This window comes from Polyodon spathula, chromosome 7 (genome assembly GCF_017654505.1).
Source record: "Polyodon spathula isolate WHYD16114869_AA chromosome 7, ASM1765450v1, whole genome shotgun sequence".
Taxonomy (NCBI): domain Eukaryota; kingdom Metazoa; phylum Chordata; class Actinopteri; order Acipenseriformes; family Polyodontidae; genus Polyodon; species Polyodon spathula.
This window is the reverse complement of record NC_054540.1, coordinates 45,405,808-45,424,601: the sequence shown is the minus strand read 5'-3', so window position 1 is coordinate 45,424,601 and position 18,794 is coordinate 45,405,808. Positions and strand designations below refer to the sequence as shown.

Genomic DNA, 18,794 nt, shown 5'->3' with positions numbered 1-18,794 from the left:
TTCTGTTTCTGTGCTTCTGAGCAGATGGCTATGTTAATGCATGTCTTATTTGTGACCTAATTGAAATTTGCAGCAGATCATGGACACAGATGCATGCCCTGTGTGTCCCGACACATCACATGATGGAGGGGCTGGTGTAACTGACTCATAATATGCAGCTCTGTCTGTTTCAATGCACAGCATGCAAATGAAACCCTGTGCTGTCGAAGGTTGTTTATGTACAGTATTTATAAATTTATTTAGATTACTTGCCCCGTTTTTCTTCCCAATGTGGAAAGCCCCAGTTGTTTTTCCTCATAGCAGCAACTGTAGATCAGTGAGCATCTTCCGATCATTTGCTTCTATACACCCAATCCCTCCACAGCAGATGTCAACAAGCTAACGGCCCCTGGAACACAAAGGCCAGCCCTGTAGGTGTTCGCTTAGCACCGACCAGTAAAACATCAGTTTGACGATAAACACCCATAGGCGCTGAGTAATATGGGCTTGTGGTTCTCGTGCTCTGCCAACATTCAAGAACGTGGGCCCTGCTCCACCAATGTTTGAGCTTATATGTTACATACATTTTGATGTGAACAGTGGATAAATAGGTCAGATTCTGTACAGAATCTGCGCAGAATGATCTCCGTGAACACACCCAGCATTTCTACCAGGCAAGCAGTGGGTAAGCTCTTCTTCGCCAGCTCGTGTTAACTAACATCTGATTTGCTGGTCCCATCCTACCAGCGAATCAGTTTTGAAAATGCTTTATAAGTACGCCCCTCTGTGTGCTTGATGTAAAGGATGAGCTGCCAACACAAAGTACACACGGCAACACAAAGTACGCATGCACCATGATATTTTTTGACTTTACTTCCTCCCTTTGATACACATCCATAAATCCGAGCTACCATTTTTGGTAAGTTAATATATTAGCTTACAACTTTGTACAGGTATCAAATACAGTCAATATTGCTATTAACTATAGATGGGAAAGCACGTATGGGTATCCAAAACCATTGTAGCATGAAAAAGTGCAGCCCATGAGATAGTGCATTGCAAAGCATCACCTGATTTATAGTATTAAAAATCCTTTAAAAAACATATTTAATTGGTTGGTTATGAAGGGTTAAAAATGCTGTGAGTGTTTTAAATCAGAGGGTAACTCATTATTATAGGTCATTTATGTCTGACAGCATGATCTACCAATATGTTTCAATCAGGGTAGCTCATTCTGAGGGGTAGCGCAGTTTTTCAGACTACTTTGACAATCTCAGCTACCAGGTAACTCATCCTGAGCGGGTAGCTCAGATTGTTAGAACACTGCCTTGAATCCAGAGCAGGGTGACATATTCATGGCAAACAGCCTGTAAATAAATTGTGCACATTGAAAAAAAAAGAAAAAGAAACTGACTGCATATAGTGCTTCTTTGGTATATAGAATATTTAACAATATTCAATAGCATTAAATAAATGATTAATGATATGTTAAAGGCAATTTTGGAATAACGATCAGCTTGATCTATATCGGATGTGCATGTTGTGATAAGTAAATCAATGTATTTGTAATTATTAGTGTTATTGTTATGATGATGATGCTTTTGGCAGGCATTCCCGCATTGTGTGTTTCACAGATAGTGAAGGTTAGGCGGTACAGTATTAACAAGATGCAATGCAGATGTTATTGAATAAAAAGATGTTTTTTATAAACTTTTGTCTAGTTTATATAGATTACAATACTTTGGAATGTAATCTATATAAACCAGACACGAGTTTATATAGATTACTAAATAAATGTTTTAGTTACACCCCTGTAGTATGTTAAACTTGTTAGGCTTAAGAAAGAAGAATATAAGAACATAAGAAAGTTTACAAACGAGAGGAGGCCATTCGGCCCATCTTGCTCGTTTGGTTGTTAGTAGCTTATTGATCCCAGAATCTCATCAAGCAGCTTCTTGAAGGATCCCAGGGTGTCAGCTTCAACAACATTACTGGGGAGTTGATTCCAGACCCTCACAATTCTATTTGTATAAAAGTGCCTCCTATTTTCTGTTCTGAATGCCCCTTTGTCTAATCTCCATTTGTGACCCCTGGTCCTTGTTTCTTTTTTCAGGCTGAAAAAGTCCCTTGGGTCGAAACTGTCAATACCTTTTAGAATTTTGAATGCTTAAATTAGGTCGCCACGTAGTCTTCTTTGTTCAAGACTGAAGAGATTCAGTTCTTTTAGCCTGTCTGCATATGACATGCCTTTTAAGCTCGGAATAATTCTTCGCTCTTCTTTGCACTCTTTCTAGAGCAGCAATATCTTTTTTATAGCGAGGTGACCAGAACTGCACACAATATTCAAGATGTGGTCTTACTAGTGCATTGTACAGTTTTAACATTACTTCCCTTGATATAAATTCAACACTTTTCACAATGTATCCGAGCATCCTGTTAGCCTTTTTTATAGCTTCCCCACATTGTCTAGATGAAGACATTTCTGAGTCAACAAAAACTCCTAGGTCTTTTTCATAGATTCCTTCTCCAATTTCAGTATCTCCCATATGATATTTATAATGTACATTTTTATTTCCTGCGTGCAGTACCTTACACTTTTCTCTATTAAATGTAATTTGCCATGTGTCTGCCAAGTTCTGAATCTTGTCTAGATCATTTTGAATCTGCAAATTTAACAAGTTTGCTTACTATACCAGAATCTAAATCATTAATGTAGATTAGGAATAGCAGAGGACCTAATACTGATCCCTGTGGTACACCACTGGTTACCACACTCCATTCTGAGGTTTTTCCTCTAATCAGTACTTTCTGTTTTCTACATGTTAACCACTCCCTAATCCATGTACATGTGTTTCCTTGAATCCCAGCTGCGTTCAGTTTGAGAATTAATCTTTTGTGCGGGACTTTGTCAAAAGCTTTCTGGAAATCTAAATAAACCATGGCATATGCTTTGCAATTATCCATTATCGATGTTGCATCCTCAAAAAAATCAAGCAAGTTAGTTAGACATGATCTCCCTTTCCTAAAACCATGTTGACTGTCTCCCAGGACCCTGTTACCATATAGGTAATTTTCCATTTTGGATCTTATTATAGTTTCCATAAGTTTGCATATAATAGAAGTCAGGCTTACTGGTCTGTAGTTACCTGGTTCAGTTTTATTTCCCTTTTTGTGGATGGGTATTACATTTGCAATTTTCCAGTCTGTCGGTACCACCCCTGTGTCAAGAGACTGCTGCATAATCTTGGTTAGCGGTTTGTAAATTACTTCTTTCATTTCTTTGAGTACTACTGGGAGGAGCTCATCCGGCCCAGGGGATTTGTTTATTTTAAGAGCTCCTAGTCCCTTTAACACTTCTGCCTCAGTTATGCTAAAGTTATTTAAAACTGGATAGGAACTGGATGACATGTGGGGCATGTTGTCAGTATCTTCCTTTGTAAAAACTTGTGAAAAGTAATCATTTAATATATTTGCTATTTTTCTTTTATTCATCTACGATTTTGCCATTTGTATCTCTTAAACATTTAATCTCCTCTTTGAATGTTCGCTTGCTGTTGTAATATTGGAAAAACATTTTGGAATTGGTTTTAGCTCCCTTAGCAATGCTCATTTCTATTTCTCTCTTGGCCTTTCTAACTTCCTTTTTGACTTGCGTTTGCAGTTCTGTGTACTCTTTCTGCGTACTTTCTTTTTGGTCCTTTTTTAATGCTCTGTAAAGTGCCTTAGTTTTACATTTAGATTTGTCTACTTTAGGGATGTAATTGTTTTGCGCCTCTAGTACTACATTTTTGAAGAATAACCATCCTTCTTCTGTGGGTGTTTTCTCTATTTTACTCCAATCTACTTCTGTTAGTCTCTGTTTCATACCTTCATAGTTTGCTTTTCTAAAATTGTAAACCTTAGCTTTAGTCATTACTTTTGGGGTTTTAAAAAACACTTCAAATGAGACCATGTTGTGGTCTGAGTTTGCCAGTGGTTCTCTGACCTCTGTTTTAGTTATTCTGTCTTCGTTATTTGAAAAGACTAAATCAAGGCATGCCTCCCCTCTAGTCGGTGCCTTGACAAATTGTGTTAGGAAGCAGTCATTTGTCATTTCCACCATTTCTATTTCATCCTTCGCGCTACCCACCGGGTTTTCCCATTTTATTTGGGGGAAGTTGAAATCCCCCATTAGTATGGCTTCTCCTTTGCTACACACATTTCTAATGTCATTGTATAACAGATTATTTTGCTCACCGTCTGAATCTGGCGGTCTATAGCATGCTCCTATTATTATGCCCTTTGAATTTTTGTCTGTTATTCTGACCCATATTGATTCGGCTTTATTTTCTTTGTCCAGGTTTAACACCTGGGCTTCAAGACTGTTTCTTATGTATAGCGCTACCCCTCCTCCTCTTCTGTCCTGCCTGTCTTTCCTATACAGTGTATACCCACAAATATTATATTTGTCCCCATCACTCTCAGACAACCAAGTTTCTGTAACACCTATCACATCATAGTTACTTGTTAGTGCAGTAGCTTCAAGTTCTAGAATTTTTTTTCTGATACTTCTAGCATTTAGATAAATACATTTAATGGTTGTCTTACCTGAGTTGTTGTTCTTGTTTTGATGCGGTCTCCCTTCTGTTTTTTTTGTTGATTTCTCCTCCCTTCCTTTCTAGTTTAGGGGGGGAGAAATCAACAAAAAAACAGAAGGGAGACCGCATCAAAACAAGAACAACAACTCAGGTAAGACAACCATTGTTGCTGTGTTTTTTGTTTTTTGTTTTTTTCTACCAAGGCGTAATTATCCCTCGCATTCAATTGTTGTACACAAGCTTTTACTTAACTGCAATGATATTAAAATAACAACGTCGCGGGGAGAGAATGGAGCGTAAATGTATGGGGGCGGTACAACCATTACTTGTGCGTGCAAATAATCGATTGCTATTTTGAGGCTTAACTGACAGCCCTATTGTGTACCATATAATTTATTTTGTGCTTTAAAACGACTCTTAAGTAGTGTTTACACTCCTTGCTTTTGAAATGAAATGCTGGTTTAATAGGTTAAAGCTAAACACAGACGTAGAAGGTACTTTTTAAAATTTAATTTTAGGAAGTGTTTGCTTTGTAGGTTATGGATCCATCAGCAATTGGTTGTTACTGTATTCAGCAGAGCTTGTACAGGACAATGCACTCCAGCTCAGTAAGTCAATGGAAAGCAATATATAATAAAACAAATAGTCAAGTACAACCACAGTAAGTTTTTCTTACCGGCCCCACCAAAAATTATACAAACCCGGCGCCTGTGTAAAGACCATTTTTCATACATTTACAATCTTAAATGAATCACAGCCCTCGTGAAAAAAGACAGCGAGACACATGTTCTCACAAAATGTGATGCATTTTCAAAATAAAAATAACTAAGGCAAGGGTATGCAAAACAACACCTAAACATTGAGTTTACTATCCTTCAGACAAAACGCGCTATAGCACGTTCCCCACCACGATCTCCTCTATCCAAATTACATATTCATTATCACCAGCTCTTCAATAAAGTAGCGAGGCACAACTGTTATTCTCACTATGCGAATGAGTCCACAATTAGCATTTTAAACTTAAAGTAACAATGATGCAATTACTTAGGGTAGGCGTGGTTTAATGGCTTTAGCAATTAGAACGGCTGTCCTTACAAAGGCACCACGAAATGTTCCTGTCAAGACACTGCACTCTGATTGGTTATCATATTATTGTTAATAAAACAATAAATACTCCTCTCCCACCACCGAAACCCTGCACCTAAGGTCAGTATCCTACACTGCAGCCATTACACATGTAAAGTAGTACATGTTTGGCAGTGAATAATTGCTTTTCTTACTTAAAAAAAAAAAAAAAAAAAAAAAATTGACCGGGGGTGCTGACTTCCTCGGTTGTCCTGACAGGAACATTTCGTGTCTTGATCATGTGATACACTCTGGGGTACATTTATATTATCCAATTTTCTCTACAAAAAAAAAAAAAAAAAAAATCTGTATAAACGATGTTCTAATCACAAAAATTGTACACATTCAGAATAAACACCTTGATAATTCCGTCCCAAAAATGTTATATTTTGAGCTTCGCACTGTTTGTGGACTTATGCACAGCTACTGTTGTTTATATGCAGCCTAATGTGTGCCATTTGTATGAAAGATTCAGAGCACGTTTTCTGTGTTACTGGCAGCTTACCAAGTAAATGAACACATTGAGTCGTACAGCCTCCCCGGTCCATGCTGTGGGCTCCACCGATTATGTTAATGTCAGCTAGAACCGAACAGAGTTTGTTTTCACCGATCTCTGGTCTCCATTCGGTGGGGCGGGGTGCCTATATAAATACGGGTTACTTTTAATTTTCAAACGGTTATTGCGAATGCCAGCTTTAGCTTGCAGACAGATTTAAAAAAAAAAAAAAAAAAAAAGTTAGTTTTGTTTTTTGGAAACTAATGTAATACTTTTTGTGGTTTTAGATTTATAAATTTGGCATTTGCTGTTAGGGTTGTAGAAATCGATTAGAACTGATATAATTAAGAGTCTCTAAGAGTATCAGTTTAAGACCATTTCTTTTATTGTATAACCAATTTTAGTCCGTGCCTCTTAACTATTTGTATCTGTTTTTTTTTTTTTTTTTTTTTTTTTTTTTAATGAACGTATGCTCGTTTTCTGAACTGTTTACATCCACCAGCTGGGAAGACACCGCAACACATCAATTTTGTCAACGACAGTCTAATAAAGGTAAATAAACATTTACAGAGTAATTAACATTATTTTGTGAATTATGTTTGTATTAAAGTACAATACATAATCACGTTAGCTTTTAATTTGTTATATTTTCATTAGAATAAAATACACCATAAATATCATGGAATGTTAGCTACGCGTTGTTTAGCGCCTTTACATCACGAGCTCTTTAAAATGCATTGATATAGAATGTGAGGGGTCACAGCAGAGTAGTGCAGAGACTGATGAAAAGTAAGTTTGTTTATTGTAACATGTTTTTTAATTACATTGTTGTTTTTCGAGACAATTCTGTTGTGGTTAGAAAAACAGCAGCTGGGCCGTGTCGGGTATTTAGTTTCACATTTTAATGAGCCTGTATGCGGACTTGAGGAACAAAAATGTTCAGTAAAGCGCGAACCGTCCAACTGTATTGCTCCACTGCGGGTTCAAGAGCACAAGGTACATATTCTTGCAATTACTTTTATGTTTAAGTAGTTAGTCTGGCAAGACACACACACAAAAACAAACCCAAAACGATTTGCTACATCATCCGCCTCCCCCTTCCAGCTTCAAAGTCCAAACATTGCCCTTTGAAGACCAGGTATGTAGAGTACTTTTTAGATTTCACAAACTCACTCAAAACAAGGTATAGTACAGCCTGCTACAGTAAGCAGAGATAGTGAGGATTGGTAGGGTGTTATAATCTGGGCATTTATTAGAACACCCTATTATTATCATTTATTTATTTATGTATTTATTTATTTGGCAGACACCTTTATTCAAGGCGACCAGTGCTTCTGTTGTTTTGATTTGTTCTGCAAATTAAATCAAACCACTGTAATTGAAAATCTTAGTTAGTGATTGTCAGATTTTAATTGATAACTTTAATAGGCCACACATCAATTAATTTAAAGTTGTAAGAGACAGACAACACAGAGCCACACATGGTCAAATTCATGAGACTTTTTAGAAGTTGTTCAAGATGCCTAATTAAAGTGGTCCAACATTTTCACGAGTGCCTGTGTCTATCACAGATTACTGACCGAAAATACAAATTCTCCCACCCTGAGGTTTTCTTACAGGTAGGTATATAAAGGACATCAATGACAAATCAACGCTGACGAACAAACAACCTGAGATGGTTTAAGAGACCACAGATTAAATAGCTTAGTTTAGAGATTAATTAGATGCATATAAAGAGAAATGTACTTTTTGAACATGGGAGCGGAACATATATATATATATATATATATACATACACACACACACACACACACACACACACACAGAGTGGCTTGCAAAAGTATTCAGACCCCTGACCAATTCTCTCATATTACTGAATTACAAATGGTACACTGAAATTTCATTCTGTTTGATATTTTATTTTTAAACACTGAAACTCAGAATCAATTATTGTAAGGCGACATTGGTTTTATGTTGGGAAATATTTTTAAGAAAAATAAAAAAACTGAAATATCTTGTGTGCATAAGTATTCAACCCCTGTGCTGTGGAAGCTCCCAGTTTGCACTGATGAAAGAAATTGCCCAAATGAAGACACAATTACCTAACCATTGGCCTCCACCTGTGAACCATTAAAGTTGCTGTCACATTTTCTGGATAAAAAACCCACTGTAGAAGGATCATTAGTAAGGCTGTGAATCTGATGGAAAATGAAGACCAAAGAGCATTCTATAGAAGTTAGAGATAAAGTAATACAAATGCATAGATTAGGGAAAGGGTACAAAATAATATCCAAGTGTTTGGATATCCCAGTGAGCACAGTTGGATCAATAATCAGGAAGTGGAAGCTGCATCACACCAGCCAGGTACTGCCAAGAAAAGGCCGTCCCTCAAAACTCAGTGCTCAGACAAGAAGGAGACTTGTGAGAGAAGCCACAGAGAGGCCAACAATCACTTTGAAGGAGCTACAGAGTTCAGTAGAGTAATGGTGCACCAGCCAACCATATCAAGAGCTCTGCATAACATTGGCCTGTATGGGAGGGTGGCAAGAAAGAAGCTGTTACTCAAAAAGTACCATTTGAAAGCAGGTCTGGAGTTTGCCAGAAAGCATGAGAGTGACCCAGCTGCGACGTGGGAAAAGGTTTTGTGGTCAGATGAGACCAAGATAGAACTTTTTGGCCAAAACTCAAAGTGTTATTGGCGGCGCAAACCTAACACTGCCCATGCCTCAAGACACTCCATCCCTACAGCGAAGTATGGTGGTGGCAGCATCATGCTGTGGGGATGCTTCTCATCAGCAGGGACTGGGCATCTTGTTACAATTGAAGGAAGAATGGATGGAGCAAAATATAGGAAAATACTGCTGCAAGAGAATCTGCTTCAGTCTGTTAAAAAACTGAAGCTTGGGAGGCAATTCACCTTTCAGCAGGACAATGATCCCAAGCACAAGGCCAAAGCAACATTGGAATGGCTCAAGAACAAAAAGGTGAATGTCCTACAGTGGCCCAGTCAAAGTCCTGATCTCAATCCCATTGAGAATCTGTGGCACTATTTGAAAATTGCAGTCCACAAGCGTTGTCCAACCAACCTGAGCAACCTGGAGCAAATCTGCCAAGAAGAATGGGCCAAAATCACTCCGACACTGTGTGCAAAGCTGGTACATACTTACCCCAAAAGACTTAAAGCTGTTATTGCAGTGAAAGGTGGCTCTACCAAATATTAATGTGTGGGGGTTGAATACTTATGCAAGCAAGATATTTCAGTTTTTTATTTTTCTTAAAAATATTTCCCAACATAGAACCAATGTCACCTTACAATAATTGATTTTGAGTTTAAGTGTTTTAAAAAAAAAAATATCGAACAGAATGAAATTTCAGTGTACCATTTGTAATTCAGTAATATGAGAGAATTGGTCAGGGGTCTGAATACTTTTGCAAGGCACTGTGTATGTATATATATATATCTATATATATATATATATATATATATATAAATATATATATATAATATATATATATATATATATACATACATACATAACACAGGTTAAAAAATAATAGATATCCCTTTATATTTTATATAAAAATATCCCCCTTTTTTAGTTATATATATATATATATATATATAGTATATACTGCTATTACGTTCATATATCAACCGCTATAGGCTTTTTTTTTGTTTACTAGCTAAATATATATATATGCAGTGCCCTCCATAAGTATTGGGACAGAGGTCAAAATTGCTATTTTTGCTGTACTCTAAAGCAATATGAAACTATGAGAAAAGGTGAATGAATACAGAATGTACAGAATGTCACCTTTTATTTCTGGCTGTTTCAACAAACATATGTTTTACCAACTAAGAATAACACTTTCAGAGTTCCATCCACCCCATTTTATGTGAGCACAAGTATTGAGACATTTGGCTCACAGATGTTTCTAATTGATCAGGTGTTTCCTGTTGCATTGATTGTTCGCACATAAGAGTTGTGAATGTGAAGTCTCAGTTCTATCCTTTGCATTTGCCTTTGGAGTCTGCATTTGGTGTCAGTAGACATAATCCAACATGAAGACTAGGGAGCTGTCTGAAATAAAAGCAAGCGATGCTAAAAGAAAAGAGGAATTCAATTAGAACTGTAGCACAAAAGTTGGGCAGAGCCAAATCAACAATTTGGAATGTCCTGAAAAAGAAAGAAACCACTGGTGCCTTCAGCAATCGGCAACGACCAGGTCTGCCAAGGAAAACAACAGCAGCTGATGACAGAACAATGACCAGAGCTGTGAAAGGAAAACCCTCAAACAAGTGTCAATGAAATCACCAACAACCTCCAGAATGCTGGGGTGAAAGTGTCACAATATACTGTTCGCAGAATTACAAAGGCTGCACTGCAAGATCCAAGCCTCTGATTAGCACCAAAAACATATTAGAATTTGCTAAGAAGTACAGAGATGAGCCAGTACAGTTCTGGAACAAAGTTTTATAGACAGATGAGATGAATATTAACCTTTATCAAATTGATGGGAAGGCAAAAGTGTGGAGAAAAAAAGGAACTGCAGATGATCCAAAGAATACCACCTCATCTGTGAAGCATGGTGGAGGTAGTGTCATGGCATGCATGGCTGCCTGTGGAACGGACTCTCATCTTTTTTGATGTAACAAATGATGGCAGCAGCAGAATGACTTCAGAAGTGTACAGAAGCATCTTGGCTACCAATGTACAAGGAAATGCCTCCAGACTCATTGGGCGACGCTTCACAATGCAACAGGACATTGATCCAAAACACACTGCCAACGCAGCCAAGGAGTTCATCAGGGTTAAAAAGTGGAAAGTTTTGGACTGGCCAAGTCAATCTTCTAATTTTAAATCCGATTGAACATGCATTTCACTTGCTGAAGAGGAGACTGAAATCAGAAACTCCCCAAAACAAGCAACAGCTACAAATGGCTGCAGTAAAGGTTTAGCAAAGCATCTCAAAGGACGATACCAAGAGATTGGTGATGTCAGTGGGTCGCAGACTCACTGCTGTTATTGTATTCAAGGGATTTGCGACTAAATACTAACTTTTATACTTCTTATATTTGCTTTAAGTTGAATTGTCCCAATACTATGCTCACATTATCTATCTATCTATCTATCAATTTTTTTCCCCTATATAAATAAAACATAGGAGTTATTAGGAGGATGTGGAAAATGTTGCTCTGCATGTACTTTAAGGTGTAAAGCCCAGGATGCATGGAGGCTGTCTGTCTGTCTATATATCTTCACAGTAAAGAATGTGTGTGGTGGGAATCAGCTGCATGGCTGATCAGTGTGATTGCTGTTAAACATGTGGCAGATACCACAGTGATATTGGGGGCACATCCTATTGACCCATTGTATTTCAATGCAGTGAGAATAAACAGATGTGATATTCAGCATGTTTGACTCTATATAACATTTTAAATGAACTGTATTTTTCAAGTTCTGCTGAAGATGAACTAATTACAGAGTGATCTTTTTTAAAGTGTTGCAGAACAAGGCAAAGCAAAGACAAGAACCCTGTGCTCTACCTTGGCTGTGTCCTTTGTTGTCCGTATCATAGTGTTCTATTTTTAAATGTATTGCTGACTTGGCATTTTTAATCGCACATCATTGGTCAAAAATTAACTAAGCAACGCATTTCTCAACATTTCCTTGGGAGTGTTTGTCAGGAGAAACAGTGTCTTCTAAGGATTGCGGTGTATCAAGATCACACTCCCTCCTGCAACAATGCTGGTTTTCTTTTCCTGCAATACACCACTGATTTCAATCTGAGCACCAGCATTGTTGCAGGAGGGAGCATTAGCTGGATACACTGGGGTGTTTCAAGGATAAAGCTTTCTAATGGTAAACGTTCCTAAAAAAAAGTTGATTTACTGTGATGTGTGAATAAAAATGTGTGTGATATGGAGAACTCGGGTGCAGCAAAGGTAAAGTTGTGTTTTATTGTGAACACTGCTGGGGATTCTGCAGCATTGTAATTTGTGGCCCGGGGGGTTATTGGTGATGCTGTGGCTTTTGTTTCAGGGGACCATCGGACCTTGTTGCTCTGTAGCGGAGGTTTCTCCACAAGGAGCTAAACAATGTCCCTGGAGAGTGTTCATGTCCACCCGATCATAGAGACCATGATCAACCTGACTGCAGGAGCTATAGGCAAGTCAACCGGAGCTCAGCTCCTCTCTGCAGGAGCAAAATGAGTTAGAGGAGTGCAGGTTCTCAAACAACCGGGACTCACAGTAACTTAATCGTAGACCCTGTGCCAGTTTTCCATTGTGACATCTTGCTTTACAGCAGGGATAAGCAGCTTCTGTATATTACAGAATGTATGTCTGGGAGGTGATTTGTTAAACATATTAACGTCTTGTGAGGCCCCATTTTCCCAAAAGGGCTACATATGCCAGCTGTTTCTATTTGTGTATGTTTCTTTCCGTGTAAACTGATACACGTTTTGTAAATGTTGGTGTTTATTTTAGGTTATAGCAGGATAAAGCTTATCAGTACACACTTCTTCCCTTTCCTGGATTCATACTGTGTGAGCTAAATAATTGTAACCTCATTACGTACTTTTGTAATTGACTATACTACAGGCAGGGAAAAATAAAAACATACAAGTTGTCAAGATCACAAGAGAAATGATCTCTGGGTCTAGACATTTTTTTCCATGTCTTCAATGAGCCACAATCGCATTAAACAAAAAAAACAAAACAAAAAAAGCTTTTTGAATTTACAATAGCCTTTCTTAGCTGTAGAAAAACAATTCCCCATACGTGGCCAGTGATGTGTGTTTTTTGTTGACCAATCATATTAGAATTCATTTGAGAAAACATTATTGGTTAAAGGCTGTTTTGTGAGGTGATTGGTTAAAAACAGGGCCCTCAGTAAAGCCGTGGGAGTGCTGGGTGAGAAAATTGATTAAATCCATTATAAAAATGTTTGTGTAAAACTAGCCACTGTTGCCTTTAACAGTGACCCATTTCAGTTCTGCACTGAGCCAACCCTACAGGAACGTGCATGAGTTTTGATATGGCTGGTTTGTGGTTCAGGTGGCGTGGCCTGTGTCCTGAGTGGCCACCCCTTCGACACGGTGAAGGTGAAGATGCAGACCTTTCCCGGCATGTACAGGGGCTTCTTGGATTGCTCTGTGAGGACCTACAGGCAGGACGGGCTCCACGGGCTCTACCAGGGCACAATGCCGGCGCTGGTGGCCAACGTGGCCGAGAACGCCGTACTGTTCGCGTGCTATGGGTTCTGCCAGCACCTGACCAGGACACTATATGGACTGGAGAGTGTGTCGGACCTCAGGTAGGAATTGCAGAAGCCAGTGAAAAATGCTTGGCATTGAATTTTAGTTTCTTGTAGTATTTCTAAATTCAGCTTTTTAGTTCTGGAAGAATTAAACAACATAGGCTCTGAACGATGAGATGTGTCAATAGGAGAGTTTAACATCTTGCTGTGCCACCCTAAAAATCACTAATATGGCCAATTATATTGTTCAAAAGATTATTCTGGAATGCGTTTTTTTAACGGGGTTCCGGTTACTATCACGCATGTCTCTGAAAAACCATCCTCACGTGTGAGCCATTGCAGTTGCATTTGTGTAGTTCTGTATTTTAAATCTGCCTCTAACTTCAGTTTTTGGACTGAGAAATTGATGCAGAATGAAGAGGATGGGAAACTTGTTTCCCCTTTTGAAGCTGGTTTGTTTTGTCTGACTTTGTTTCAGTGACCTGCAGAATGCAACCACGGGTTCATTTGCATCCGTGTTCTCCTCCCTGGTCTTGTGTCCCACTGAGCTGGTGAAGTGTCAGATGCAGGCTCTGCATGAGATGAAAGTCACAGGCAAAACCTCCCTGCATCGTCGGGTGTAAGTCATGGTGAAAGCTGTCCCACGACCGAGAAAAAATTACAACATTTGAGCTAAAAACAGCAAGTATTCACTCAAAACCCCAAGGAGGGATTACGGACATAAAAAAAGAACACCTAATATTATATTGTGTGCAACTCTGCTAATTACTATGTGCTTCAGAAATAAGGGTGCACAATATGGCATTTGTTTAAAATGCTTATTTAATTTTGTGACTTTGCGGGCTGACAGGCAGGCATCGAGAGTTTAAACATCTAGTTAAGCATTTGACACAGACTTCGTCTAGAATTCAAGTGCTTTAGATATTGGTTTCAGATTTGATGTCCGGTTGTATTGTACAATTCTCTCTGAAGGATGATCTGCATCAATTGACTGTTTGCTAAAGGGTTTCTGGGGGGGCATCTCAATTCTCACTGTAACAGGCAGGGCTGTGTGATGAACGGTACTGCTGCGGTTTGATTGGTGAGAGAGGAGGGCTCACTTCTCACTGCACAGGTCTATGTGTAACAGGCAGGGCTGTGTGATGAACAGCACTGCTGCTGTTTGATTGGTGAGAGGACGGTTCACTTATCACTGCACATGTCTGTGTGTAACAGGCAGGGCTGTGTGATGGACAGCACTGCTGCAGTTTGATTAGTGAGAGAGGAGGGCTCACTTATCACTGCACAGGTCTGTGTGTAACAGGCAGGGCTGTGTGATGAACGGCACTGCTGCTGTTTGATTGGTGAGAGAGGAGGGCTCACTCTCACTGCACAGGTCCATGTGTAACAGGCAGGGCTGTGTGATGAACAGCACTGCTGCTGTCTGATTGGTGAGAGGACGGTTCACTTATCACTGCACATGTCTGTGTGTAACAGGCAGTGCTGTGTGGTGAACAGCACTACTGCTGTTTGATTGGTGAGAGAGGAGGGCTCACTTATCACTGCACAGGTCTGTGTGATGGACAGCACTGCTGCTGTTTGGTTGGTGAAAGGAGGTTAAAATCTCTTACAAACCAGTCTGGCTCTTTTGCTCATTGGTTAAGACACTTGCTTAGGAAGTATGTAGTAACCAGTTTGCAGCTAGACTGCCATGTTATATATTCAAGTGGTTGCTTGCACAGGTTGAAACAGAACAATATAAATATCTGCACATTTCGCAAACATTAGAACAGATTATGTTATGCTCTGGGAATACAGGTGCTGGTAAAACATCATTGCGCACTTTTGTGTAAATGACCTGATTCAGTATATTTGAGCTCAAATATTTATTGAGAACATAGAAAGAAATAATTCAATTGAGGCACCTGTTTATACATCCATCCCTATACATATTAGCAATGCACGCACTGTAGATATGGGTCATGGTGATCTGTGTCATGACATTGAGAGCTCTGTGCTATACAATGGTGATCTGTGTCATGACATTGAGAGCTCTGTGCTGTACCATGGTGATGTGTGTCATGACATTGAGAGCTCTGTGCTGTACCATGTTGTTTCCTCCAGCTCCACGTGGTCTGTCATGAGGAGTGTCATGCAGACAGAGGGACCCCAGGGTTTCTTCCAGGGCCTGACCAGCACCTGGCTCCGGGAGGTCCCTGGATACTTCTTCTTCTTCGGGGGCTACGAGATCAGCAGGACCTTCTTCACCAAAACAGGGCAGGCGAAGGGTGAACTGGGTAAGAGAGCGCTGGATAGATTCCTACACCGTGTACCAAACCCCATAGGGATCAAAATCAGAGAGTTAAAAACGCTTCTTGCCTAATCACAAGTAGTACTTTGAAGGGTGTTCTAGCTACTGAAATGATTCTATATATTTTGCCTGTCATGCACATCCATTCTCTGTATAGGACAACGGATTTTAGTCCCAACTCCCTCTTATGCTAGCATCACTAGATTTTAAAAATTAAAAAAAAAACATGCTTTTCAAAACTGATGCATAGAATAATTTTCCCATAACCTCTTTAAATACTCAATCTTAGTCATGCTAAAAAGTGACTGTGTTAAGTGACCTTCATTTCAATGACATGCTGTTAGAGGTACTGTATTATTGCAAATATAAGCGCATTTGTTCAGGTGGAAAAAAAAACAACAATTTTCACTAAATATTTTTTTTTTCTTGAGCGTGTTCACAGATAGGCACATGCACTCACATTTGTGCATGGCCAGATTAGATTATGATTGGAAATTATGAAAAAAGAATAAAGACAAAAGATTTGTAATTGCTTACACAGTCATGTAATATATGTTCAACTGTAATCCTTATTACTAGATTGTTATGCTATACCTGACTTTTGGTCTGATCTGTCTTGTGCTTCAGCTCTCCTGCACATGTATTGACCCATAAGCAGCCTGAAGCACAGGCTGGCTCTCCTCTCTTGTTGTGTTGCCGTAGTAATGTTCGCTCCTTCTCGCTGGAGCACAGGCCCGGTCTCCTCTCTGGTTCTGTTGCAGTAGTAGGTTCACTCCCTTTCGCTCGTAGACTGATGAGCTCTTCAATTCCAGGGGTGGTCCCGCTGGTTGTGAGTGGTGGGATTGGAGGAGCCTGCTTCTGGCTCGCAGTTTACCCAGTAGACTCAGTCAAGTCCCGAATCCAAGTTCTGTCAATGGCTGGGAAACAGGCTGGGTTCCTGTCTTCTTTTATCAACATCATTAAAACTGAAGGTAAGAGATTGGCATGTATGGCTGGAGAACAATTTTTTCAAGACCTGGTGAGACCCACAAACTCAACATGTATAACTTTCTAAATACCAGACAGAATGCAGACATTTTTAACAAGAATTTAAAACCAAACCGAGATAAAACTGTTGCTGTGATTTAATCCTACAATTCTCTTCTTTACTTATTAATAAAGCAAGTCAGTATGGGCTGTACAGAGCAGGACTTAACTTGAATTCGCTCCACGTCAGCAAGTGGGGAAAAAAAAAAAGAAAAGCTTATTGATTGCTATGCAACCATGTTCAGACAGGTTCAGCCCTTCTAAAAATTACCCATAGTGAAAGCCTAGCAAAGTGTAAAAGCATGATAAACCTGAGGTAAGCAGTGTAAAGCCCAGAAAGGTACAGTAAAGCAAATGTAAAAGCATGGCAAACCATGGTGTAAGCAGGTTAGCAAAAGCTTATGAAAACTGCACAATTACTGTGGTCAGCTTTTTATAAGAGTATCTTTTTGTGATGATTAACTAAGCGACAGAGCCCTGTTAAGTATGCAGACGTGTCTGTTGGAATAGCCTGGATGGTAATAGTGTGATCTCTTGTCTTCCAGGTTTCCTGGCTTTGTATTGCGGACTGACCCCGACCGTTATTCGAGCGTTCCCTTCCAATGGTGCTCTCTTCCTGGCTTATGAATTAACCAGAAGAGCCCTCACTAACCAGACTAGCAGCCACTGACCCTGCATCTTTCAAGTGGGCTTTTAAACAAAATGAGAAAACAAATATAATATAGAAATGTTTTTTTATAAACCTTGAAAAGATGGCATTAACTTTGTAGTCAAATATTAGGAATAGCTCATTACCCCCTCTGGAAAGGGCAAACAGTGTTAAAAATGCTTTTTTAACTGTTGTACAATGTTCTGTAGAACGTATTTAATAAGATTCATACATGAGCTAGAAAAACGATTGGAGACACCTGCCACAACAGTGTCAACAGTGTAGGGACTGGATGTCGCTGATCTTTCGTGACAGGGTCATATCACAAGTGTTTCTAATATATTGTTCACACCCTGTGAAATGTAGATATTTTTATGTATGTGTGTGTTCATGTGAAACATGTAACTATAAGTGTTATTACCAGTATGCATTTGAGTCACGCTCTGGTTCAGTGTATGTTTTACATATAGGGTATGCAGCTCCAGTGCACTGGGCAATCTGAACAGAGCTCTTGTCTTGTCTAAGGTGCTTTGTGCTCTCATGGAAATGTCTTCTTTTGAGATGATAGTTCATTACATTTATAATTCAAAATACACAAAAATAACGCTGCTTCCCTAATCCAGGGTAATGCATGAAAAACACGTAGCAGAAAACCTTAAATCAGGAGATGTCAAAGAAGAGGAGCTGTTCCCTGTCATGCATGTGTCCAGTCTTGACATGGAAACGTTTGTTCAGAGCTCAGACACAGGCATTCGGGTTGATTAGGAATGGAATACCTCTTTAACCCTTTCAGTCCTGAATTATTTTTGGCTGAAGTTATGCAATTAAAAAAGGAACTCCTATATTGAGTATAAGGGGACAACATTTTTTTTTGTATTTCTTCACTACCTCAGACTGGCGCCTAGGAGGTTCCAATGTGATTTCAAATGACACAAGGTAAGGACCAGGACTGAAACAGTTTGTGTTACACAGAACTCCAGAATTGGATTATGAGGTCATGCAACACTTAGATACGAGGTCTAAGCGTTGTTTAGTGATTTTAACCAGTATTTTGTCTTTTTTTGTGTGTACATGACATGGCGAAATAAAATGCATGAACTGTAAAGCAAATGTTCCAAGTGACTCTTTTTTTGATCATTTTTGTCTGACACAACAGATTTTGTTTACTTGTCTGCTTAAACTGAAGTTTACAGTCTGTTCTTTCCTCTTAGTAGCTTTATTTAACGTTATCACTGGTCCTCCTTTTATTATGCTCACTAATGTTTTCCATTGCGTCATATGCAGGGAAAAAATGGCATCCTTATATGAGGCTGTCATGCATTTCCATCTTCCATATGTCTCTGTATAGGCTGGAAGAGAGTTTGTTTCATCTGTCCCCAGGCCTCCATGC

At 39.1% G+C, this 18,794-nt stretch overlaps 1 protein-coding gene across 2 annotated transcripts; it reads left to right on the top strand.

The window, feature by feature from the left end:
* Positions 1-6,215: 6,215 nt before the first annotated feature.
* LOC121318657 (mitochondrial ornithine transporter 1-like) lies at positions 6,216-18,494 on the top strand. Of its 2 annotated transcripts, XM_041255564.1 has the most exons (7): positions 6,642-6,729; positions 12,222-12,347; positions 13,238-13,496; positions 13,918-14,058; positions 15,543-15,715; positions 16,542-16,700; positions 17,301-18,494. In XM_041255564.1, exons 2-7 carry the CDS (start codon positions 12,278-12,280, stop codon positions 17,423-17,425), a joined length of 927 nt encoding a protein of 308 aa, XP_041111498.1. In that variant the 5' UTR covers positions 6,642-6,729; positions 12,222-12,277; the 3' UTR covers positions 17,426-18,494. The 2 variants fall into 2 exon arrangements, with proteins under 2 accessions (XP_041111497.1, XP_041111498.1); XM_041255563.1 differs by lacking the exon at positions 12,222-12,347 and having other exon boundaries at positions 6,216-6,729.
* The last annotated feature ends 300 nt before the right edge of the window (positions 18,495-18,794 follow it).

Excerpts from the sequence above, each read along its gene's own strand:
- LOC121318657 (XM_041255563.1), top strand. The coding sequence starts at position 6,639 with ATGAACGTATGCTCGTTTTCTGAACTGTTTACATCCACCAGCTGGGAA. Across the intron at positions 6,730-13,237 it reads TCAACGACAGTCTAATAAAG|GTGGCGTGGCCTGTGTCCTG; the intron begins GTAAATAAACAT and ends TTTGTGGTTCAG. Across the intron at positions 15,716-16,541 it reads GCAGGCGAAGGGTGAACTGG|GGGTGGTCCCGCTGGTTGTG; the intron begins GTAAGAGAGCGC and ends CTTCAATTCCAG.